The sequence below is a fragment of the Bubalus bubalis genome, chromosome 12, assembly GCF_019923935.1.
Source record: "Bubalus bubalis isolate 160015118507 breed Murrah chromosome 12, NDDB_SH_1, whole genome shotgun sequence".
In the NCBI taxonomy this organism is placed as follows: domain Eukaryota; kingdom Metazoa; phylum Chordata; class Mammalia; order Artiodactyla; family Bovidae; genus Bubalus; species Bubalus bubalis.
Window position 1 is genome coordinate 24,799,201 of NC_059168.1, and position 26,771 is coordinate 24,825,971.

At 37.8% G+C, this 26,771-nt stretch overlaps 1 protein-coding gene across 4 annotated transcripts in view; it reads left to right on the top strand.

The window, feature by feature from the left end:
- MTA3 (metastasis associated 1 family member 3) overlaps nt 1-26,771 on the top strand; it is a 195,769-nt gene that overhangs the window by 132,854 nt on the left and 36,144 nt on the right. For all 4 annotated transcript variants that reach the window (XM_025260926.3, XM_025260927.3, XM_025260929.3 and 1 more), the window contains exons 7-8: nt 10,458-10,560; nt 13,718-13,817. In XM_025260926.3, coding sequence (XP_025116711.2) covers nt 10,458-10,560; nt 13,718-13,817 — 203 coding nt within the window. The remainder of the gene's footprint in view (nt 1-10,457; nt 10,561-13,717; nt 13,818-26,771) is intronic.

Here is a 26,771-nt window from a genome sequence, read left to right on the forward strand (position 1 = left end):
TGAGTGTTGAGCTTTAAGCCAACTTTTTCACTCTCCTCTTTCACTTTCATCAAGACGCTTTTGAGTTCCTCTTCACTTTCTGCCATAAGGGTGGTGTCATCTGCATATCTGAGGTTATTGATATTTCTCCCGGCAATCTTGATTCCAGCTTGTGCTTCTTCCAGTCCAGCATTTCTCATGATGTACTCTGCATATAAGTTAAATAACCCCTAACCATCTGGGAATGCTCTAATTTCTTTTTTTTTTTTTTTTCCCAAGTGTGTGATTCTCTCTTCAGCACTGAACATAAGCCTAAGTGTATAGAAAGCCTAGAAAATTTTGTGTATTGCTCATGTAAAGATAAATGATGAAGCAAGTAATAAAGTTGGGATATTTAAGGTTATAGTGGGCAGAAAAATCAGCTCACAAAATCTCATGAGTTCCCACCGACCTGAAAAATTTTTAAATATGATATTGCCCTTGAGATGCATAAAGCTGGTTAGAGTTGTGTAATTGGAAAGCATATCTATCTAGCTTAAAGTAGACAAATTTTTAAGGAAATAAAATCACATATAAAATGCAATAGTTTATTCTACATTATATCGTAGTGAGGATTTGAAGTTCTTGAGGGTAGGGATCGAACCTGCATTCCCTGCTTTGGAAGGCAGATTCCTAATCAGTGGACCACCAAGGAAGTCCTAAGAACCTCCTTTTTCTGATTAATGTATTTTCTGAGGAGAAGGAGTTAGGGTGGCAGATAGATACACTGTCAGTTAAAACACATTTGAAAAACACAGACATTGCCATCACAGAAGCTTTCATTCACAGCTAGTACCTATTTGCAGAGAAATCAAGTAATAGAAAACATCATGTTTAAGAACAGATATTTAGGGCTTGATGCAGTCTGTGCTTACTAATAACCCTTTTGCTCCTCTTAAGTGGATATGTTTAGACCAGTGGCCAGATTCCAGTATGCATTGGCATGGGATGTAGAACTTGAATTAATATCCTAAGTAGGTAGAAGCATTAGCCCCATGCCAGAATATTTTACAGGCTTGCTTTCTTTGTGAACGTGTCCTGGTGAATTTTAAGACATTGTTGTGCCATTTGTCTTGCTGGTGAATATTTCTTTTTTGTGGCTTCAGAATTTAAAAATTCATTTACGGCTACCCACTGTCTAACAAACTCTGGAAACAAACACTGTCTAACAAGATCTGGGAAGATGAGTATGTAGCTTGCAAACGAAGGTAAAAGTTGCTTTTGAGGTTTAAAATCTTTATTGAATTTGAATAAATACCTAAAGAATTTTCCAAAGAAAAAGATGTCATATGTAGTAAGTTTTGAATTATTATTTAGTTGTATTGTAACACTGGAATTTTAAGAAAGAAACTAAAAAGTATTATAACATTAAATTATTAAAGGAAAATGACTTTGGATTCACAATTTTGGGTGAAATTTGGCTGCACTATATTTTAGCTGAATAACCTTGGGAGAATTATTTAACCTCTCCAAGTACCCATTCCTTTTTCTAAAACACATCAGAGCGTTGTGGTGATAAAGTGAAGTAACTCCTGTAAAGCATTTAGCACAGTGCCCGCTGCTTACTCGAGTTGCTTCTGCTGGGCCACCGCTGCCTGCTGCTACTAAGTAAGTAGCTCTCGTCTGCATTTGGGAATTTAGGATGTGTCCTTACATGCTCTTAAAACTTGAATCAACCCATATACAGTATCAGTATAGTGTGGAAATTATGTCAGTTATCTGAGGCCTTTGCAAGCAGTTATTCTCACAGATGAAGTGCATTTAAGAAAAACAAAAGATGAGAACTCTACTCAAGTGCCATCCTCCAGTGCAAGTCATAGCCTCAAAGACGGGGGTGCTTTCGCTGTGTTGAAAGTGTACGTGTCATCTTGGAGTTACACATGGATGAAAAATATTTTCCCCAATTTTTGTAAACACCTGCACTCTAGATTTTATTTTCAGTTTTGTTGAAACTGTACACAGTGACCTACATCTCAGTGGAGGAAGTAGAAGTCCAGGGTTTAAGGAGATAAAGGACTGACTGACTTTGTGATTAGTACAAATGTCAGTAGAGATTTAACTGTGTTGGTATTTTTATTATATGATTGTTACTTTTTTTTTTTTTTTTAAGTGCTCTGGTTACCAAGTTCATAGGTCTTTAAAGTTTTGTCCTATCTTTTCATAAGTGCTATTATTTTTAAGTGTGTAATTTTGCAGAATGTATTTCCTGTAGTGTGGTGGATGTTAATCAACTGGAAAACATCAGACCATAACAAGTAGTGCAGGTAGATAATTGGTTGCAACTGTATAAAAGTACTAATTTGTAACCCAGGACAATTTTGTCTTCCATGGGACATGAGATGATGTCTAGAGACGTTTTAGACATTTTTGGTTGTCACAGCTGGAGGATGGGGAGATGCTACTGGAATCTAGTGAGCAGAGATCAGGGGTGCTGCTGAATATCTTCTAATACACAGGATTACACCCACCCAACAGTTATTGGTCCCCCCCTCCCCAATACACTATTTACAGAGAAACCCTATTGTAAAGGGTTATGGGGAGGGACATAGTAAGCACAAAATAAATGTTGGTTAATATTTACATAATTACAAAAATATTTAAAATTTCAAATATGAATTATATGACCTGGTTTATTTCTGTAGGTTTTGATTCTATCTTTGTGCCAATACAACATGGTTTGATTACTGTCGATGCATATTGTAATCCCACCCAGTTTAGATAATCTTTCATTATTTCTTCCAGTAATGATAATATTCTTTGTATGTAGAGGTTAATATTTGAATTATTTTATTGGCTTTCAGAAGTAAACTTTGTTAAATTTAAGTTGAAATACTTGTGTAAAAACAGTAGCCTTAAGATTTTAAGTTTGCCCATTCCAGTCCATTTTAGTTCACTGATTCTTAAAATATTGGTGTTCACTCTTGCCATCTTGATTCATGGACCTAACATTCCAGGTTCCTATGCAATACTGTTCTGTACAGCATCGGACTTTACTTCCATCACCAGTCACATCCACAACTGGGCATTGTTTTCGCTTTGCCTCTGGGCTTCCCTGGTAGCTCAGATGGTAAAATGTCTACCTGTAATGCAAGAGACCTGGGTTCGATCCCCAGGTCAGAAATATCCCCTGAAGAAGGAAATGGCAACCTACTCCAGTACTCTTGCCTAGAAAATTCCATGGATGGAGGAGCCTGGTCGACTATAGTCCATGGGATTGCAAAGAATCAGACATGACTGAGCAACTTCATTCTGTCTCTTCATTCTTTCTGGAGTTATTTCTCCACTTTTCTCCAGTAGCATATTGGGCACCTACTGACCTGGGGAGTTTCTCTTTCAGTATCCTATCATTTTGCCTTTTCATACTGTTCATGGGGTTCTCAAGGCAAGAATACTGAAGTGGTTTGACATTCCCTTCTCCAGTAGACCATGTGTTGTCAGAACTCTCCACCATGACCCATCCATCTTGGGTGGCCCTACATGGCTTGGCTCATAGTTTCATTGAGTTAGACAAGGTTGTGGTCCATGTGATCACTTTGATTCATTTTCTGTGGTTGTGGTTTTCATTCTTCTGCCCTCTGACTGATAAGGATAAAAGGCTTATGGAAGCTTCCTGTTAGGAGAGACTGTGGGGGAAACTGGGTCTTGTTCTGATGGGTGGGGCCATGCTCATTAAATCTTTAATCCAGTTTTCTGTTGATGGGTGAGGCTGTGTTTCCTTCCTGTTGTTTTGATCTGAGACAAAACTATGATGGAGGTAATCCTTCAAAAGGTCTGGTGCACAAACTCCCGCACTCAATGCCCCTGACCCTGCAGCAGGCCACCTCCAACCCACACCTCCCCTGGAGACTCCTGGACACTCACAGGCAAGTCTGGGTCAGTCTCTTGTGGGGTCACTGCTCCTTTCTCCTAGGTCCTGGTACACACCAGGTTTTGTTTGTGCTCTCAAAGAATCTGTTTCCCCAGTCCTGTGTAGGCTCTGTAATCAAATCCCACTTCAAAGTCAAATTACCTGGGGGTTGTCAGTCCCTTTGCCAGATCCCCAGGTTGGGGAATCTGTTGTGGGTCCTAGAACTTTCTTAACAGTGCAAGAATGTCTTTGGTATTATTCTGCAGTTTGTGGGTCGTCTGCTGTCAGCAGCGCTATGGTGGGGTTAATGGCACCTTCTCCAAGAGGGCTTATGCCACGGGCTGTGTGACCAGGTCTCCTGCAACCAGAGCCTCTGCGCCTGCAGCAGGCCACTGCTGACCCATACCTCCACAGGAGACACTCAAACACAGTTCTGGCTCAGCCTCTGTGGGGTCTCTGGGTCCTGGTGCTCACAAGGTTTTGTTTGAACCTCCAAGTGTCTCTGGCAGGTATGGGGTTTTGATTCTGAATGTGCTTTCACCATTCCTACCATTTTACTGGGGCTTCTCCTTTGCCCTTGGACGTGGGGTATCTTTTTTTGGTGAGATCCAACATTCTCCTGTTGATAGTTGTTCAGCAGCGAGTTGTAATTTTGGAGTTCTTGCAGGAGAGAAGATGAGCGCACATCCTTCTACTCCACCGTCTTGCCATGTGGCAAGAACACACTGGTCATAGCAAATACCCTCTTCCAGCAACACAAGAGAAGACTCTACACATGGACATCACCAGATGGCCAACACCAAAATCAGATTGATTATATTCTTTGCAGCCAAAGATGGAGAAGCTCTATACAGTCAGCAAAAACAAGATTGGGGCTGACTGTGGCTCAGATCATGAACTCCTTATTGCCAAAATCAAACTTAAATTGAAGGAAGTATGGAAAACCTCTAGACCTTTCAGGTATGACCTAAATCAAATCCCTTATGATTATACAGTGGAAGTGACAAATAAAGTCAAGGGATTAGATCTGATAGAGTGCCTGAAGAACTATGGACGGAGGTTCATGATATTATATAGGAGGCAGTGATCAAGACCATCCCCAAGAAAAAGAAATGCAAAAAGGCCAAATGGTTTTTGAGGAGGCCTTACAAATAGCTGAGAAAAGAAGAGAAGCAAAAGGCAAAGGAGAAAAGGAAATATACCCGTTTGAATGCAGAGTTCCAAAGAATAGCGAGGAGAGACAAGAAAGCCTTCCTCAGTGATCAGTACAAAGAAATAGAAAAACAGTAGAATGGGAAAGACTAGAGATCTCCTCAAAAAAATTAGAGATACCAAGGGAACATTTCATGCAAAGTTGGGCACAATAAAGGACAGAAGTGGTCTAGACCTAATAGAAGCAGAAGATATTAGGAAGAGGTGGCAAGAATACACAGAAGAACTGTACAGAAAAGATCTTTACGACCAACATAATCACAGTGGTGTGATCACTCACCTAGAGCCAGACATCCTGGAATGCAAAGTCAAATGGGCCTTAGGAAGCATCACTATGAACAAAGCTAGTGGAGGTGATGGAATTCCAGTTGAGCTATTTCAGATCCTAAAGATGATGCTGTGAAAGTGTTGTACTCAATATGCCAGCAAATTTGGAAAACTCAGCAGTGGCCACAGGACTGGAAAAGGTCAGTTTTCATTCCAATCCCAAAGAAAGGCAGTGCCAAAGAATGCTCAAACTACCACACAATTGTACTCATCTCACACGTAGTAAAGTAATGCTCAAAATTCTCCAACCCAGGCTTCAGCAATACGTGAACCAGGAACTACCAGATGTTCAAGCTGGATTTAGAAAAGGCAGAGGAACCAGAGATCAAATCGCCATTATCCGCTGGATCATGGAAAAAGCAAGAGAGTTCCAGAAAAACATCTACTTCTGCTTTATTGACTATGCCAAAGCCTTTGACTGTGTGGATCACAATAAACTGTGGAAAATTCCTAAAGAGATGGGAATACCAGACCACCTTACCTGCCTCTTGAGAAATGTGTATGCAGGTCAAGAAGCAACAGTTAGAACTGGACATGGAACAATAGAGTGGTTCCAAATCAGGAAAGGAGTACATCAAGTCTGTATATTGTCACCCTGCTTATTTAACTTACGTGCAGAGTACATCATGCAAAATGGTAGGCTGGATGAGGCACAAGCTAGAATCAAGATTGCCAAGAGAAATATCAATAACCTCAGATATGCAGATGACACCACCTTTATGGCAGAAAGCTAAGAAGAACTAAAGAGCCTCTTGATGAAAGTGAAAGAGGAGAGTGGAAAAGCTGGCTTAAAACTCAACATTCAGAAAACAAAGATCATGGCATCTGGTCCCATCACTTCATGGGAAATAGATGGGGAAATAATGGAAACAGTGAGAGACTTTACTTTTTTGGGTTCCAAAATCACTGCACATGGTGACTGCAGCCATGAAATTAAAAGACACTTGCTCCTTAGAAGAAACGCTATGACCAACCTAGACAGCATATTCAAAAGCAGAGACACTACTTAGGCAACAAAGATTCGTCTAGTTAAGGATATGGTTTTTCCAGTAGTCATATATGGATGTGAGAGTTGGACTATAAAGAAAGCTGAGTGCTGAAGAATTGATGCTTTTGACCTTCAGCTGAGTGCTGAAGAATTGATGTTTTTGAATTATTTGAGAGTCCTTTGGACTGCAAGGAGACCCAACCAGTCAATCCTAGAGGAAATCAGTCCTGTATATTCATTGGAAGGACTGATGCTGAGGCTGAAACTCCAATACTTTGGTCACCTGATGTGAAGAATTGACTCCTTGGAAAAAGACCCTGATGCTGGGAAAGATTGAAAGCAGGAGGAGAAGGGGAGGACAGAGGACGAGATGGTTGGATGGCATCACTGACTAGATGGACATGAGTTTGAACAAGCTCTGGAAGTTGGTGATGGACAGGAAAGTCTGGTGTGCTGGAGTCCATGGGGTCGCCAAGAGGGAAACACGATAGTGCACCTGAACTGAACTGAACTGAAGATTTTGAAATCTTCTGTACTTGTCGTCTTATATTTTCTGAAAGTCTTGTAATTTCTTTATATAAACATGAATTCTGAGTGCTAAGTTGCTTCAGTCATGTCCAACTTTTTGCGACCTCAGGGACTGTAGCCATCAGGCTCCCCTGTCCATGGGATTCTCCAGACAAGAATACTGGAGTGGGTCATTCCCTTCTCCAGTTGGTTTCCTGGACCCAGGGTTCGAACCCATGTCTCTAATATCTCCTACTTTGACAGATAGGTTCTTTACCACTAACACCACTTTCAATTTTGTTTCTTAGTGTTTTATATTTTTGTTGCCATAATATATGTGATTTATTTATCTAATTTTATTTTTTTACATTTTTGTTTTCATTCTCTTTGGAATGCCATTCAGTTTTATATATTCTTTTTTTATTTTACTTATAATTGATTTTTAAAACCTATTTTTATTAAGATATAATTGTCATATAACAGTGTATGTTTAATATTTTCATATGATTACATTTCTGTGGTGCAGTTTGATAACCACCAAAGCATTAGCTATCTATTGTGTCATATAATTATTACTTCTTTCTTATGGTGGTAAGAAAGATCTAGGCTCTTAGCAACTTTGAAGTTTATGTTGATAATGAAAGTATTGCTGTCTGTAATCACTATGCCATACATTACCCCTTATCACCACCATTCTACTCTGTATTTATGAGTTTGGCTTTTAAGATTCCACATAGACATTATATCACACAGTATTTGTTTCTAGTAACTTATTATTCATTTGATGCGTAACTTAAAACAATGCCCAGAACTTTTATAGTGTTAATAAAAATAGTGATAAATGGCATCTGTGTTTCTGAATTGAATATAATATATTCTGATGGTTGTTGTAGAGAAAATTAATTATATTTAGAACAAAGAATGTATCTTAATTGTCCGTCAAAGGAGGGGTAAGATGCCATCTTCATACAGCCTTCGTTCTTCCTGTCTTTGGAGAACATTTTGTGCTCTTTGGGGGCATTCTTAAGAAGTAGTTTGTCGTTACTTTCTATCTTAAACTGTAGTTGAAGGGTTAGAGCGAACATTTAAAATCATCGCTGAATCTATATTTTTTCAAAATTATGAAGAGGAACATATGAAGCAAAAAATAGGATGCTATATGTAATCATGTAATTAGTTGGTAAATACAGTTTGTAGGAATTCACAGATTAGAGAGATCTTCATGGGTGAATGTGGGACCAGAGCAGATTGGAATTGCCCAGATTATCGTAAATGGAGGAGGAAAGTGAGATTGTTGCCGTGACTCGAATGAACATGGCCAGAGCATAGAACTCATCTTGGTTCTGTCTTTGGTTCATAGTATATTCCCCAAGACCATTCTCCAGATTGCTGTTAGGTTTGTTGAGTATTTGGTTATACAGATTCTAGAGCTTCTTAAAAGATTTTCCCTTGTGAAAAGGGATTAAACTGATATAAATGTATTATGTGGTGAATCCAAAATGGGGAATTCTCTAGAGTGACTTTAAACAGAACATTCTGTATTTTTTGTTGTTGTTCTTGTTATTTTTGTTCTCATCCCATGGTATTGTATGTTTCAGTTGTTAGTAGAAAGACACTCAAGAGTGTTTTATTATTTTTTATAGCAAATTTATTTAGAATTCTTATACTGAATTCTCTTTATTCTGTATGCTACAAAATGTATGGATATGATTGAAGTTTATCAATTTAACTAACTTGAATTTGAAAATTCAGTATCAGTTTTATTAGCCTTACATCTTGGAATATATAATAGAAGGGGCTTCATATTGAATATCATCTTCATTTCATTTTGTATTATTTGAAAATACAGATTACAAATGTAGATTTAATATATATTTTTTGACTGTTACTGTTCATCTTACTTAAAAGTGTGTTTCTTAAAGATACAGGGAAGTAAAATTGCTTCATTTTTCTTTCAGAAGTTTCATGTTTACAGACTTTTGGGTTTGTAACTGGTTTTTTAAAATGAATCAGCTAAATGTTGTGGCTCAGCATGTGTTGTAAGGAAAAATAATGAAAACCAAAATCCTTTTAAACACCTTATATGTCTTTGGACTGGTATTCACTCTGGTCTGTTTGTGCTGCTTTTGTTGGTGGTGGCAATTTGCTTTTTGGTTACCTACCTGCCTTTGAAAAGGGAGCGGTGGACAGGCCCGCCCCACTCCCCCACCTGACAGCAGCGGCTGTGACTAGGAGAGTGCAGATGGTCGGGTGGCGGATTCTGCTGCCCCCCTTTCTCCTCCTGCACCTCAGTTCCTGCTTCCTCCCAGCCCAGGAGGGAACACATTATAAGCCCATAGTCTGGATTCATCAGCCGCCAGGGTATGTTCAGCCTCATAGCCTGTCATTCAGTGCAAGTCACTCTGCTTGATATTAAGATGCTGTGATCAAAACCAAAACAATTCATAGCTATAAATTAGAATCCAGTTGCCTGTCAAGTCTGTTACTATCCTTTGTCCTAACATGATACCTTGCGGGATGGTTCTGTCTCCTTGTGACACATTCCTAAAAGAAAGCATCTTGTATTAGCCTCAGTCTTTCCCTCAGTCTCGTTTCCTTCTTTCTGTTAATGCCAACACTGTCTATGTAATTCTCAGGACTGGAAACCTTCCCGCTATACCAGTCTGTCATTGATGTCCCTAAATGTTCTCTCCAGGCTCTTGATTGTCCCTGTCAGTACCTTGTCTCTCTGTCTGTATCACGTATCTCTGTAGAGCAAATTGCTCCATTGCTAAGTGTGAGATGTGAAATTTGGCTCTCGTTTTGACACTCTCCTGCTAAAAAGGCAAGGGCTTCGTATTACTTCCAAACAGACATCTATTCAGAAAACCTGTACAGCATCTTCAGTAGTATTTTTATAACCCGCTTCTAACAGCAGTCTGTCCTCGTTGCCTTTGATACATGCATTCCTGACAAAGTTTGCTACTTTTCTACCACATCTTAAAACCCCAGTTTTAAGGAAAAAATAGGAAAAATAGGAAATATAGACAAAATAGGAAAAAACTTTGTTCCTATTCTCATCTACTTTCAGTTCTCTCCCCCTGCCAGTGCATCCACACCCTTCAGTTTTATAGCAGGAATGCCTCCTTCCACATGACATCATTCCCTAGCTAGCCTGAAATGATTTCTCTCTTCTTCAGGATCTTGCAGTCATATGTGTGTGTCTCTGTGACACCTATTCCTGTTCGTTTGTGTCATAGTTCTTTATGAGTAAGTTTTACCGTTGTTTGAGTGTCTTGCAAGAGACCTTTCTTTTCTGTCTCTATCTCCCTTAGCAAGCCTTGGAATACTCAGGAAAGACATGTTGATGACTAAGTGAAGATGTCACGTGGTTAGTTTGGTTGCGTTATCAACATTCTCTTTACAGAGTGTTCTACATCTGCTATCTGAAGAAATGTACACAGACCATGAACATTTACCTTACAGTTTTAATGTCGTGGTGACCACAGTCATCAATCATATGTGGCAGTGTATGTGCCTTATGAATAACAAGACTGCGTTTCCTTTGTTCTTGGACAGGAGAATCAGATGAGAGAGAACAGTCAAAATTGGAAGTGAAAGTTTGGGACCCAAATAGCCCACTTACAGACCGACAGATTGACCAATTTTTAGTTGTAGCCCGGTGAGTATGGCACTGTTTAGTCAAGATATACACACAGACACACACATATGTGTGTGTAAAGAATATAAAAGAATTCATAGAAAATTTATGAGTTTTCCTTTCCTTTGTGTTCTACTTTTTTCATTGGTTGTATTCTGTGTAAGAAAGCCTAACATGTATCACATTACTTCCTAAATACTATGATTTATTTATTTATTTTAATAATATTGATTTATTGGCATTAGTTTTTGTTTTAAAAATGAAAATAGATTTATTTTTTTGATTAAGAAAATAAATGCTCCTTGTAAAAATTTCAGCACTACAAAAAATTATAAAGCAGAAATTCAACAGCTGAAATCCCGTACCTTTAATTAAAGCAGTGCTCCCCTTTAAGCCCATGAGGGACTATCCAGGTGTAAATAATAATGTGCCCCCCTGATTGCATCCACACGTGAGTAAGGTCGGTTGCTGGGTGTAAGGCTTTCCTGTGAGTTCTGAGTCCGGCTCCCCGACTGTCTTGTGTGCCCCCTGCCCCTTTTCTTGAGAAAATGAATGGGATAGAAGTCTAGTTTTTTTGTTTTGTTTTTTAGAAGTTTAGTTTTATTTTTTCAATTATAAAAGTAAATGATATTCTTGAAGGAATTGCTGCAAAACAGAAGTGAAAGATATTACCATAGCATTGTCATAGCAAAAAAATTGGAAAAAACCTGAAAGCACATCAGCAAGCAGTTGATGAGTGAATTGAGGTTTATTTAGTAATGGAGTATTTACAACAATTAAAATGAATTTAATTTACAATTAAAAGAATGAAATAGGGCTATATGTAGCAGAGATAAACCTCAAAAATAGTATTGAATAAAGAAAAAGTATGATCAACTGATAAAGTTTACAGTGGGGACTTCCCTGGTGGTCCAGTGGTTAAGACTTTGCCTTCCAATGAAGGGGGTATGGGTTCAAACCCTAGTTGGGGAGTTAAGATCCCATATGCCTGTCACCAAAAAATCAGAAGCAATATTGTGATAAATTCAATAAAGACTTTAAAAAAAAGAAAAAATTTATAATATGCAAACAATGTCTTATTATTTCATTAATGGGCTTATGTATGCACATGCATATTATGTGTGCATGTATGAGTTCTGGGAATGTATATGGGGGCTCTAATGAAATTATAATATTTATTTCCTTAAAGAATGAACCAAATGTGGCAAAATATTATCTTTTTAGTTTTTGATTTATTTTATTGAAATATGTTTGATTTACAATAGTATATTAGTTTCAGGTGTACAACATAGTGTTTCAGTATTTTTATAGATTATATTCCATCTAAAGTTATTACAGAGAAATGGCTGTATTTCCCTGTGCTGTACAGTATATACTTATTGCTTCAAACATGGCAAAATATTAGAATGAGGTAGATCTGGACGTGATTATAATCATCTCCATTATATTCTCTAATTTTTTGTTGAATGTTTATCATAATGCAAAGGACAGAAGCCCTTAGCCACCCTTTGTACTGTTCAGTGTTGGTCACCATGGAAGTTATGCACTGTTATTGGCTGCTAGGCATTCAGACTCCAGAGCCCAGATGCCTAGCCACCAACTGATTAGATGAAGAGACTTGGTTAGTGTACATTGCTGGGGAGGAGCCAATCAGTGAAACAGATGAGACTGAAGATTTGGGACTGAATCATTGGTGGAATCGCTGGCCTGGAGTCTCCAGACAGGTTACCTGGATTTTGGTTTATTTAGTAGGCTTTGCAGTTTCAGATTTATTGTTCTTTCCTTTTCCTGATTGCCAAGGGCCATGTTTTCTTTTTTCTTGAAGCCAGCATAAGAGGCACCAAGGAGATACTCCCAGTATCTTTTTCAAGTTTTTTTTTTTTTTTATCTAAGTACAAATTAAGACCCAATTAAGTACCACTGCACATTCCAGTGCCAAGCATTGGTGAAGAGGTGGGGCAGCCAGCACCCGCATGTCCTATTGGTTGTAGTGCAGGTTGGTACAGCTGCTCTGGAAAACTGTTTGCTGTCATCTAACACACACATCCCTAAAGTTTCAGACCTAAATCTATACCCAGCATAAATGTGTACATCTGTGTGCCAAAAGATACGTATACAGATGGCAGCAGTGGTACTATCCGTAGTAGTCCCAGACTGGAAACATGTTCATCAGCAGTAGGGTTGGGGTGGGACACCATGCCAAGTAATGCTCCATAGCAAGGAAGACGAATCAACACAGCTACAGCAGGCGGCACGGGTGAACCCACAAACATGGTTTTGAACAAAAGAAGCTGGTTATGAAGAGTGCACAGTGTGTGATTCTGTTTAAGTTCTCTGATGAGCAAAACTCATTTTGGACGTTAGAATCTGGGATGCTTGCTCCCCTTGCGGAAGCGTAGTGACTGGGAAGGAGCACACAGAGTCACCTGAGTGCTGTCAGGATCCGGGTCTCGACCTGCCTGCTGGTGACATGGATGCATTGACTTTGTGGGAACGAAAGAGTGATTACAATGTGTACTTTTTGCACGTGTTTCATATTTTAATTACAACCTTAAAAAAAAAAATCTTCCTCAGCTAACATGTTAAAGCGTAGACAACAAGCAGGAAATCTTCTCTTCATGTTTTATTTCTTGAAGTTAGAGTTCTCTATATATGGGAACACCTTCTAAATCATTAAATTTAAATCAGTATTGTGATAATTGTTTTTCTTTCCTTAAATGGAAATCTATATGTAACTGCAGTTGTAATAGGTTGCTACAGTTGATGATATCTCATTTCAAGGGAAAAACATTACTCGAATTTCACCATTTGGGATAAAAAGGTGGTCACAACTTGCTTTACAGTAATAGTCAAATTCTGCATCTAATGTATATCTTATTTTTGAAACACAGTTGTATACCAAATTGTTAACTACATGAAATTTCACTATAGATCTTTCCCTTGTTAATGCCACACAAGCTTCTTAATTTAATTATAATGACCTATATGTATAGTGAATTGGCTTGTCATTTCTTAAATTGTAAAGAATATACTTTTTAATGTGATATTTGATTCTTAAACATCAAAGAACTTGTTTGGCTATTACAATTGTTTATTTACTACCCAGATTTTTTTTTCTTTCAAGATAAAAGAAAAGCAGTGCCTTAACCTTTCCTCTTTGTTGTTATGGTTTATCCAGTGCTGTTGGGACATTTGCTCGAGCCCTTGATTGTAGCAGTTCTGTAAGGCAGCCTAGTTTGCATATGAGTGCAGCTGCAGCTTCTCGAGACATCACCCTGGTAAGATGCTGTTTGAAATTTGGGGCTTATTATTTCTTCTGCTGCTTGTTTAATTTAACAGCTGATACAGCAGTGTTATAGACCAGAGAACTTCCCGGCTCTGAGCCCTGCCATTAGGTTGGATTGGCTTGGCTGGTCAGTTGACTGGGCTGTCTCATTTCTAAGTCACCCCCTTGTGTTCGTGAACTGAGACAAGCAAGAGTGACTGTTCACTGAGTGGGTACAAAATGATTTAAAAAAAAAAAAAAAAACATTTTGGAGAAAACAGTTCAATATTCTGATCCACCTGTCCTTTGTGCTTTTTTTGATGTACTGTGTCTATGTATGTAAATGTTTGTAGCTCACGTGTAGTGTTTTACAATTTTTTTAAGTGAAAGTGACCATTTCTTGAAACCATTGCTATAGGAATCCTTGTGTCATGTCATTATTTAGTATCAGTATTTAAAGTTCTTTTTTTCTTTTGTCTGTTCATTAGCAAAAAGTTCTGTTTTCCCAAATTATTTCATTATATTATGGTTGCTATCTTTTAGGACTGTTTGCTTTCTTCCCTTGGTGATCATTTGAGGCTTTCCACATTCAGTTTATTACACCACTGATGCCTGCTATGGCTAGAGCTTGGCACTTGCTTCTTGCTCTGCACCCTCCAGCAAAGCAGACCTACATATTTTTGCCTTTTGAACGTCCTTCCTGTATTGATTTCCCCTCCCTCTGAGATAGGCATGGTATGATACTCATGTTATTAGTACAAATGGGAAAACTGAGGTTTGACAAGGTTAAGTTGTTTGATATTCGTTACAGATAATAAAAGTTAGCATTTTGTTTTCTGATGGAGTACAATTACAGGTTTTATTACTTTCTCATTATACTCCAATTTCAAATGTTTTACACAAAATATTTATCATGATAATATAAAAACTTGTACTAGAATGTGTGACAAATTTGTTTCTTACAAAGCTTTCTTGTGTTTTTGTACAGTTAGAGGTGTAAACATTAATAGTTTATAGTCTTTAAGGAACCTTTTTCTTTATCCTTTCTCAGAGACTAGAATATTATTTATAGAAATGAGTTTTATTATCTTGTTTCTACATTATTTTTTTATGAAAATTTAGGGGTTTCAAGATAGGTTTGTATTTTGGTTGCTTAGCATTTTTAGATGCAAAAGTATATGTGTGAGTTTATATGAATCAGAACTACATGGAATCTAATCACTATCTGTACACATAAAATTTTCCCCAATTCTGAAAAAATTCAAAAATAAAGTACAGCAGCAACCAAAAAAAAAAAAAAGTTTTGTCCTCATTACCCAAAGTAGAAAATTCTTATCATTTGGTTATGTTTCCTTTCAGCCACTTTCTATGCATTGTAAACAATATACTAGCAAATTATAGAATAGTACAGAGGATAAAATAATAATAAAATACCATGCAATGCCACATAAAGCAGATTTTAGTATTTTATTTAGTTCTTTGGAGTAAACGGTTTTTCCACCACTATCAGTCAGTTCAGTCGCTCAGTTGTGCCGAGTCTTTGCAACCCCAGAACTGCAGCACGCCAGGCCTCCCTGTCCATCACCAACTCCTGGAGCTTGCTCAAACTTAAGTGCATCGAGTCAGTGATGCCATCCAACCATCTCATCCTTTGCCATCCCCTGCTCCTCCTGTCCTCAGTCCTTCCCAGCATCAGGGTCTTTTCCAATGAGTCATTCCACCACTATATTATTGATGAAATCTCTAATATTCTCTCCCTAATCTTATTCCCCATCCTCTGTCTGTACCTCTGACCCTGATCACCACTGCCTCCTGAGAAGAGGCAGCTGCTGTATCAAGTGTACTGTGTATCTAGTCCTGTTTTTCTAGTTGTGCTATGTATTGATGTTTCCAAAAACAACATAAATATTGTCTTACATGTGTTTACCTTTACTTTGTTACATTTTGCTATTTGTTTATTGATGAGATGGCGCCATGTTAATAAATATGTACCTCCTTCACTCACTTTTACTGGTTGGTAATACTTGTAGTATACTTTCACAGAATACTACTCCATATTATATATGTATTCTTTTACCAATCAGTGAACATCTGGAGTGCTTGAAAAGCATTTTCCCGTTGCTATTACCCATGATGCTGCATTGGGAATTCTAACCCATGTCCTTTCTGAGCATGTGTGCCAGCTTTCTAGGCTGTAATTAGAATTGGAATAATTATTCATAGTGATTCATAGGGTAGTGCTCATTTTCAGTTTGACCACATGCATCAAAATTATTCTATACACCATACTAGAAATTTGTAATCCTTTAAGCAGTAAATGACTGTACTTCTTTCTACCTCCATTTCCTTACATTGTCTTCAACACCTGGACACTTGGTATGTTCAGACTAAAATTTTTTACTAATCTCATGCTATTTTATTTTAATTTATATTTCCCTGAGTACTTAATGAGGCTTCGACTTCACTTTCAGTTTTCACTTTCATGCATTGGAGAAGGAAATGGCAACCCACTCCAGTGTTCTTGCCTGGAGAATCCCAGGGACGGAGGAGCCTGGTGGGCTGCCGTCTATGGGGTCGCACAGAGTCGGACAGGACTGAAGTGACTTGGCAGCAGCAGCATGTTTTCATAATGACTCTTCAGATTTTTTTCTTTTTTGTATTTTAGATTAATGTATCCTTTGTCCATTCTTCACTTATATTATTTTTCTTTTTTTTTCTAATAGTTTTGAAGTTTTTTTCGTATGTAAGACAAATACATTTGGAGTTTATATTTTTAAGAATGAAGTGAGGTAGCAGTCTCATTTTTTTCTCCATATGGAAAATTAATTATTGCAGCATCTTTTATTGAATTTGTTGTTGCCTCAGAATTTTGTAATGCCTCTTCTGTCTTATTTCCTGATCCTAAAAATGCTTAGGATTCTTAATCTGGTCGCTTGTTTCATTGACCTATTTGTCCCTGTGAAAGCGCCATACTATACTAAATTTTGATACCTGATAATAAGTTCCACATGACTTTGTTTTTAACATAGAGTTGAAGTCATTTAAAAAGAGTGTTTTATACTGTGCCTCCCCTCTCCCTCATGTTTTTCCTAACACTATAACATAACACTGTTGCATATAAAATCTGCAAATTTTTTTTCTAATGTTGCATGATTTTGCCTTGTGTAGAGAAACTGTTACTTATGTAGTCAGTCTCTTGTGATTTGACAATGTTCTTATAAGATAATGGTTCCCAGATTATTAAGGGGGAGGGGGTGCTATCCCTGTTGTAATCCAGCAAATTCCCTCTACACTGAGGAGTGAGAATACAAAGCCAGTTCCTGAGATGGGACAGAGCTCTTGTGATAAGACAGCTGGGGCTGGGATTTGCCTTAAATTCAGTCTGACAGGTGAAGGGCAGGTGTGTGGGCTCTTGGCTCACAGCTGCGGTGACTCTCTGCTTCCCACTGCTGGTAACTGGTGGGACAGCGTATGAATTTCTTGGGGAAGAGGGCAGTCTTCAGGATTCAGTATTTGTTTTGGTTCAGTTGAAGGCCGTTGTAAAAAGAAACATTTTAAAGGGGATGCAATCTTTATATCTTAGTTAGTTTAAACGCATGGTGTGTGTGTGGTTTCAATACTCGCCTGTTACGTGCCATCTGGTAGGTGCTTTCACCCTCCAGTTGTTACCGTCTCTTCTGTTTGCATTTTGTTTAGTATTTAGCACTTTGGAGTCACTTTTTAATTACATTATTATCTTAAATTATGTGTTATATTATAATTTTTTTAAGCATCAGCATGCTCAGAGGCTTAGGAAATTGTGTTTGTATACACCTTGTTTGTACAGCCAGTTTCAGAGACAGGATTTGGATCTTGACTCCTTCCGAGGAGTTCTCTCCGTCAGATTACCTATTCTGGTTTGTTCTTGTTAAAGTAGCTTGAGTTTAAAGTCTGTCTCAGATCAGGCAACACTGACGATTGGTTCTTTTTGTCTACAACATTTATGTGTCTTGGTTTCCTGCTCTACCTAGTCTAGCTTCAACTTCACTTGGACTTTCTGTACGTTCTTGTGTTGCGATTGAATTACTTTCAGTTGCATAAAATTGACATCTTTTAGAAGTCTTGAAAGCAGGGAGAAGTTGCTGCCTCTTGTTATTTCACAGGTCATGCCTTCACCTTTAATCCTGTTTGCCCAGTGGTATCTGGGCCTACTACTTTGATGCTAAAATACAAGATCTTAAGGCATTTCTATAAAAATGAATGGCAGTGGTTTAAAGTTAATATTATGTTGATAATATGAGTTTTGAAGATTGTTTCCAAGAATAATGTGCGAAAGGTTGCTAAGTTGTTCTGTGCCATTAAATGACAATGGCTTCATCATTCAGTTGAATTTGAAGAGTTGGGTTCTCATTTTGCTTTCATTGTTCACAGAGCCACAGGTTAGTACCTTTCTCTGTCAGGTGACCAGACTGTGGATCTGGAGAGCACGGAGAAGGGCAGGGCTGTGGAGCTGCTGCGCCCTAGGCACCCTGTTCAGGTGGTTTTCTCTGTGACTTGTCCTCTGAGGACTCCAGTTAGCTTTCAGCTGACACATCTGCTTATCCAAGACAGTCTATGCCAGTTTATCAAATCACCAGTAATATTTTGGGAGCAGGTAATTGTGCTGCCTGCAGGATTGTTGGATCTAACTTCCTCATTTTGAGACCTGTTACAAACATAGCTGGGTTGTGAATTTCAAACCCTACTAGTCTAAGCCATATAATAAGATTTATGTTTGTTAAAACATTGACATCACAGAGGCTTCATAGATTTCACCTTAGTTTCACTAAAATGTTAAATATACTTAGTATAATATACAAAGAAAGGAAAAAAAAAAAAAACCAGTTTACAACAATCCCTACAATTCACTCTCCTTTCCTCCTGCATTGTGGATGCAAAATTCCTTGAAACAAAGTAAACTAAGAGGTGGTTGGTTAAGTAATAGCTGGTGGATGTTCTAGACTGCTCCTTTCTGCTTGTGGCCGGGAGGGCCAAGTGCCACGTGCATTATTAGGCAGACATTGCTGGAGTAAAGCCTCTGTCTCTGAGAATAGGTATTTGCAGAAGTACCGGGTTTTTCCTTTGTCTGGACTCTGAGTGCCAAACCGGTAGGAGAGTAGGACTCAAAGCTTTTTGAGTTTTAGGGGGCCTTAGAAATCTTTTAGGATGGACTGTATTAGAGATAATGTTTAAATAACTTACATAAACCTAGAAACTTAGGTTTCCTGATGCTAAAGTCTGGTTCTGAGAAAGGGTTGACTTAGTAGGGAGAAAATCACATGCTGGAACATCTCTAGTTTCTGTATTATTTCTGATCTTTTAAAAATGCAACTTTGATTTTGCTGTCCCTTATCTTATATAAGATAGTGTCTTTTTATTTATTTTTGTGTCTTTTCATTGCAGTTAGGGTAAAAACCCAGATCCTTCAAACAGTCCCCAGGCGTTGGCAGTCACCATTCTACTTTATATCTCTTTGAATTTGGTTACTTTGGGTACCTGATGTAAGTGGAACCGTATATTTGCCTTTTGGTGGCTTGCTCAGCATAACAATCTTCAAGACAGTTCTTCCATGTTGTAGTATATGTCAGCATTTCTGCCTTTTAAGGCTGAATAACAATCCATTGTATGTATATATTACATTTTGTTTATCCATTCATCTGTTAGTAGGAACTTGAGTTGCTTCTACCTTTTGGCTATTGTGAATAATGCTTGCCATGAACATGAGTGTACAATGAATGTACTTTTTTTATTCTTTGTTTTTTTCCTTCTAGATCTGTAGCTTTTGGTCCATATAGCCTTGTGCAAGTTGTTTAACCTCACTATGTCTGAGCTTCCTCTTCAGCAATGGTAATAAAAAAATCTTTCTGCCCTGAGGTTATAGATTGACAAGAAGAGGATATGCAGACATGCCCCTATTAGTTGCTGATATATGTATCCAAGCATATAGAAGTTGATGGAACTGCGTTGGCTTGCCAGAGTATACCTTGGGCCTGGGCCTGGGCCCCTGGGTTCTCTTGAGGGTCATAGAGCTCACCGTGTTATTGACTGTCCAGATTGGGTGGAAGGCCACTCATTTATTGTTATGTCACTGAGCTTCCATCAGTATTCCAGAAGTGATTGTGTTCCGCAGTTTCTGTATCTTCATTTAGGTAATGTTCACAAACACTGAGCTCGTCTGGCTCTCACAGCCCCATCTTCACTAGAAGGGAAAGCAGGCGGTGCCTCCGTGTCCTCCTTCAGTCTCCAGAAAAGCCTGTCTCTGACTTACCTTGTGGCATCAACTTGAGGATTAAACAGGATGATAGATCATTCAGAACAGTGTCTGAGAGCTCAATAAATATTAGTTGTTACTCTTGAGCTGATGATGACAATGATGCTTTTCCTTCCCCCCATCTTTGTTGAGTCTCATTTAGTTTCTTCTGATTTTATAGCACTATTGACTGAAAGGGTTTTTTTCATGCCATATTTACTATCATTGTAGTAGATTATCAAGTTTGAATGTGATCATTAGGCTGTGATTAACCATACATTTTAACCATTTTAACATAATTGTTAGAGAAATCACTTATAGTTTAAAGACCTTCCACTTAAAACAAGCTATACTTAAAAAAAAAAAATTTTTTTTCCCATCAAGAAAAACTTAGAAAAAATAACTTATTTTTCTGATAAGAAAAATTTTATTTAACCAACAATAGTTTTATCCCTCAGATACTCTGTTAAAATGCCAGCTGTTGACCATGCACTTCACTGTTTGTGATCCCTGTTCACGTCAGACACTTCATTTAGGGCTTTGAGGGTACTGGGAAGTGAGATCGGTTTGGAAATCACAGTCATTACATCATTTAAAGAAATTGTACTCAGTACAATATATAAATCTAGTGAACATTTTAGGCATCAACTTACATTAAAAAAAATCGAGTCTTCACAATGAACATAAAATTGATTAAATGAGAATTCATATAATTTTTAAAACTCATTTTGCTAAAACTTATGAGTACTTCAGAGTATCCATGTATCCAAGACTAAAATTAGAATTTGAACTAATGGATAGCCACTGCAGTAAAACAAACAAAACATGAAATTTTCCTTCCTTCTAAATACAGCATTAAGGCAATACTTTACTACATTAAGCACATTTTCTTTTTGTCTGATGATCTAATGCAGGTAAGAATTTTTAAATGATATAAAATGACCTTAGAGACACTGCCAACTGTCTTGGGGGCAGTTGTGTCCTTGTGTTAAGCATCTGTTTATCCATCTCTTTCTTTTAAATTTGAGCTTAAATTTGTTTTTGTTTTGTTTTAGCGTTTGTTTAGCGTTTGTTTTAGTATGTTGCCTTTTACTTGACTTTTCCTCCCATGCATTTTACACTAATATAAGAAACATTAGAAAATCACTGCACAATTGAACTATGGGGAAATATAGTGAAAATTGTTTTGACTTCTTTGTTGAGGGTTCGTGTTGAAGAGATTTGAATTTATAAGTGTTTGTTAGTGAAGGCTTGCAGTTATATTTCTTAAAACTTTATTTTTGTATTTTGAGATAATGTAAAAATAGTACTAAGACTTCCTGTCCTCCCCTCACCCCTGATTCCCCAATATTAACACTTACCATGTTTCCTTTATCATGCTTTCTCTATATTCATATTATTTCTGAACTGTGGGCTTCCCTTGTAGCTCAGTCGGTAAAGAATCTGCCTCCAGTGCAGGAGACCTGGGTTCGATCCCTGGGTTGGGAAGATCTCCTGATGAAGGAAATGGCAACCCACTCCAGTATCCTTGCCTAGAAAATCTCATGGACAGAGGAGCCCGGTGGGCTGCAGTCCGTGGGGTCGCAAAGAGTCAGGCACGACTGAGCGACTAACACTTACTTACTTACCTACAGAATAGATGTGCCTTTATTTCACAGTATTTGAGGAGGTATTTCCTGAAAGAACAAGGATCATTTCTCACCTAACCACAGTACAGTTTTCAGAGTCAGGAAATGAACATTGTTATAATACTGTTATCTAATCTAAAGGCTTTAGTCAGATTTGCTAGTTGTCTCAGTAATGTCAGGAGAAAAAAATTTTCTTTCTCATCCAAGATTTACTTGAGAATCACTTAATGCATTTAGTTGTCTTATCTCTAATTACCTTCAATCCTGAGCAGTTCTTCATTCTTTTTGTCTTTTGCGACCATGGCATTTTGAAGAGTATAGGGAATTTACTTTGAATATCCCTCGATTTGGGATATGGTTATAATTTGATTAATAATTAGAGTAAGTTTTTATTCTATCTAAGTCCTTTGGTCAGTTACATCAGGAGATTTTCCGTTTTTCCTTAGGTTTTCAAATTTAGCAACATAATCTTTAATAGTAATTTTGTTTTTCGGCCATGCTGTGCAGCTTGTGGGGTCTTAGTTTCCTGACCAGAAATTAAACCATGCCCTCTGCAGTGAAAGCCTGGAATCCTAATCACTGGGCCACCTGGGAATATTCCTGTTATTGTTTATGTGTCACATTTCTTATTTTTTTTCTTGATAGTTTTGCCAGAAAATTCTTTTTCTTGTCTAAAAGAATGAGATTTTCGGTTAGTTGATTTTCTTTATTATATATTTGTTTTCTGTTTATTATTTTCTTCCTTCTTTGGCTTTACCCTAATATTCCTATACCAACTTTACAAGACCAATTTTTAGCTCATTAATATCATTTATCTACTCTTCTGTTATTAGTAATTAGGATTATAAATGTCCCTCTATCTCATATTTTAATATGTAGTATTTTCATTATCACTTGGTTCTAAGTATTTCCTAATTTACTTTATAATTTTGCAGTTGATTGGGAGTTAATTTCCAAGGAAATGCAGTTCATAAATCTATCTTAATTGCTTTGGGGCTTCTGGTCAGAGAACATGTATGATACCAATTATTTTAACATATTGTAATTCTCACAAAGACCTGGAATATCCAAGGGTTTTGCTCCCTCAGAGGTGACAGTGGTCTTGCCCGTTTTCACCTTAGCTTAGTACGAAGCTGACTTTCTGTTTGGTCTGTTCTCTTTTGTAGCCGTTTAGAAAATACCCTCCAGGTGAAAGCTCAGATCTGTGTGGAAGCTGGCCTCTCATGCCTCCTCTTTCTGAATTATCTTAGCCTGCACTGTTTGCTCTTCGGTGTCCCCACACAGTTGTATTCTTTGTTTGTTTGGTTTGTGTCTAGAATCAGAGCCGGGGGAAGACCCCACAGTTATGCTCAAAGTAAGTTTGGAAGTGACATTAGGGCCACAGGGTTACCATCGCCTGCCACCCCTAGAGCTTTCTCTTGATAATAATGAAAGTATGAGTTCACAGAAGAACATGTCTCTGGGTGTCTTATAGATAGGTATGAATGAATGACAACCAGGTCCCCACAAATCTGATTATGAATGAAGGCTTTTCCTTTGAGGGCTGTGCACTGAAGCAAAAATTAATTGGATGGCATAACTACTTACATATAAAAGATTTTGCCTTGATCATGTTTTGAGGTTTAGTCATGAGAATTTCTATTTCTACTTGGAAAAAACCATATGCTCATTAATTTTAAAATAGACTTGATAGTCTGAATGCTGTATATTGTGCTGGAGTTACACATATAAGATTTTTGTAAAACTATTAACTGAACAAATCAGTAGTTAGTACTGAATATATATAGGTATCATTTTGTCATTGCCAAAATGTTACATGTTGGGTTCCTGAGAAACAGATTCTGCAACGAGATTTGAATGCTGGAAATGTATTATGGAGCGCTGTTGGGATCTACACCTGTGGAAGAGAAGGGAGGGAGGCAGAATTGAACAGAGGGAGAAGGTAGGCTCTGATGTTGTGTGAATGAAGGCCTCAGCCTGTACACTCCTGCGTCATTGGGTGCAGGCTGCCCCGGGAGATGGGGGAGATGAATCTTTCTTAAATTGAGATCATTCCAAAGAGGAGCAGCAGCTGTAGGCTGTTTGCTCTGCTCACACCGCTGCTAGCACTGGGTGAATAAGCTCTTAATTCCCCAAAGGGAAAAACATGGGTTAAACTGCCCAGAATTTCATTGCTTTATAAACAACAAGCATTAATATCTTGTGCATCCCTCTACAGATTATCTAGGGTTCTGCTGAACTGTACTGGGTTGATTCAGGTATGAAGCTGTAGGTTGGGTCCTGCTCTGTGTCTCTCTCCTCTTCTGTTGGCAGACATTAGTAGCACAAGTCTAAATGCACAAATCATGTCAAGGCTCTGTTATGTCACGCAGCATAACATCCAGTTGGCCACACAAGTCACATAGCTAGGCCCAACCTCAACGGAGTGGAAGAATACACTCCCTTGGAGGCCCACAGAGGCAGTGAATATTTGCTGAACAATAGTCCAGTTTACCATAATGTAATTCTGTTTGATGAACAAAAGATGAGAATTCCACTGCCAAGATTTCATTGTCAGTCTTTAGCCTAAAATACTTGTTTGTCATCTCCATCTGTTTTGAATGAGATGAAATGTGACAACACCTTCACCACTATTTGGCAGAGAGAAAAGCTTGTGCTGAGCTGTTATGATTTTTAAAATTTAGTTTTGAATGGATTCTGTATCTGTATTTGTGTGTATCTGTATCTCTGTTTAGAAGATGGTGTCTTCACAAAGTATTTAGCTGGAGAGAGGATTTTCAGTTTTAAGTTCTTTATCTTATTTTCAGTTGAGATATACATATAATAAAGTATATTAAGTACACTTAGATGCCCAGCTTATAAATTTTTACATGTATATACATGCGTATAACCACCACCGAGATCCCTTATGCTCCTTCCAAGTCAGTGATCTCCTCTTCTCAGGTAATCATTATTCTGACTTCTCTCACCATAAATTGTTATTTTTCCCAAAATTCACATAAATGGACTCAGCCAGTGTGTTCTCTTATATGTCTAGCTCTTTGAGTTTTATCTTAACTGATAAACAGTAAGCTATTGGTTATATGTCATGCTCTTATGTCTTTCCTTAGCTTATTTCTGTGAGTCTTCAGTGGATATTGTCTCTGCTGTTTTAGAAAGTATATTTTGTGCTTTACTTGGCTTTTTAGGGTTGGATTAAACTATACAAAAGTTCATTCTGAAGAAGCTTCTATGTGTGTCAGAAAGATGGCATTAATGTGGACTCTGAGCAAATAATACGATCCTCTGGTTTCCTCTGTGATCCTCTCTGGTCATTTATTTTAACAGAATTATTCCTTAGGCATTCCACAGTGCCTGTGTCTCATGGGATGTTTATTTTCTTCGCATGGTGATCATTAACTGCACTCTCCTCGGGGCTGTGGTGTAAATGTGGGCTTGGAGGTTTATTGCTATGGTCAGCCTCAGTCCAGCCCATTCTTTGCAGTTGATTTGTGACACAGGGCAGGAGCTAGTCTTCAAAAGCAAAGCTTTGCTTCAGTATTTAGAGATATAAACACATTGTAAAGAACAGAATCTTTAAAACAACCTGATCACTTGGGATTTGGGTTACTGTTATTTATAGAGGCTAGGATATTTTTCATACTTTGAAGCTTTATTAGATACTAGCCCAACATCATTTTAAAAAGTACCTATAAGAAAGGCATTTTCATTCATCTAACATGAACAAAAAGACTGGAAATCCATTCATGCTTTGAATGGTTGGTATAATATCAGCTGAGAGAAACTCATTTAATTCTGTGACTTCTGGTTTCAGAGCACCTGTGTGTTATAAAAATTACTTGTACCTCCTGAGGAATCTCAGCAACACAGTTAATTTGTATAATTATTGATTTTTGAATACCAGTAACTTTTTTTTAGTTATGCACTGTAAATTTTGGAGTTTTAAAAATCGTTTATGGGAATATATTATTAACTGAAGGGATCCCTAAATGACATTTGTCTTTGCATTTTCATAGATCAGTTATCTAGAAACAATAGTTTTTTATTTTCAAGGATGGTGTAAGAGTGAATTAACAGTGTATGTATAGTTAAATTGCTGAATCTGTCAACTGAGAGGTTACCTAGAAAGGTGCAGTTTAGTTGATTTTGAAGTTTGCAGAACTCAAGTGAAGAATCAAGATCAGTTCCAATATTTTTGTAACCCCTGCTGCAGAAGACTGAGAAGAAATTCACCTGCAGGTTGAAGTTATTATTTCGTGATTGTGACAGAGCAAAAGACTTCACATGGTCAGTGTGGTCTTAGCTGAGATAATAACTAGGAAATTGATAATGAAATCTCTGCATGTTTTTATTTTGTGGAATACAGTGATTTGAGGGGAGATGTTAACCCTTGTAAAAGCAGTTAATTAATGTTCCTAATCATGTCCTAAATTCTGCCTGTTCTGTCAACAAATTCATATTCCATACCCTATTCAACAACCTAATGTTATCACAGTGTTACATATTTTTTAGTCATGTTGTAGCCAATTTTTTTCTCTTTAATAGATATTAGCTGCTATTTGAGCTTACTTTATGCTTTTATACCAGTAGGGAACTGTCTGGTGTCCCCTACCAGTTATTTCAGGACCATAGCTAAATTGTAAAAACATCAGTTCAGTTCAGTTGCTAGGTTGTGTCCGACTCGTTGTGACCCCATGGACTTCAGCACACCAGGCCTCCCTGTCCATCACCAACTCCCGGAGCCTACTCAAACTCACGTCCATTGCATCAGTGATGCCATCCAACCATCTCATCTTCTGTCGTCCCCTTCTCCTCCTGCCTTCAGTCTTTCCCATCATTAGGGTCTTTACCAATGAGTCCGTTCTTCCCATCAGGTGGCTAAAGTAAAACATAGATGTGGCTCTATCCCCATTTATAAAATTTTTAGTTAATTATCAGAAGATACTTTGTGTAAAAGGTGTAACACATGGTTTTCACATGTTAGAAAGCTGAAACAGAACTAGCTCCCACTTGACAAGGATTTGACCACCAACCACGTCTGCGCCACACCTACATGCTTATCTAGACACAG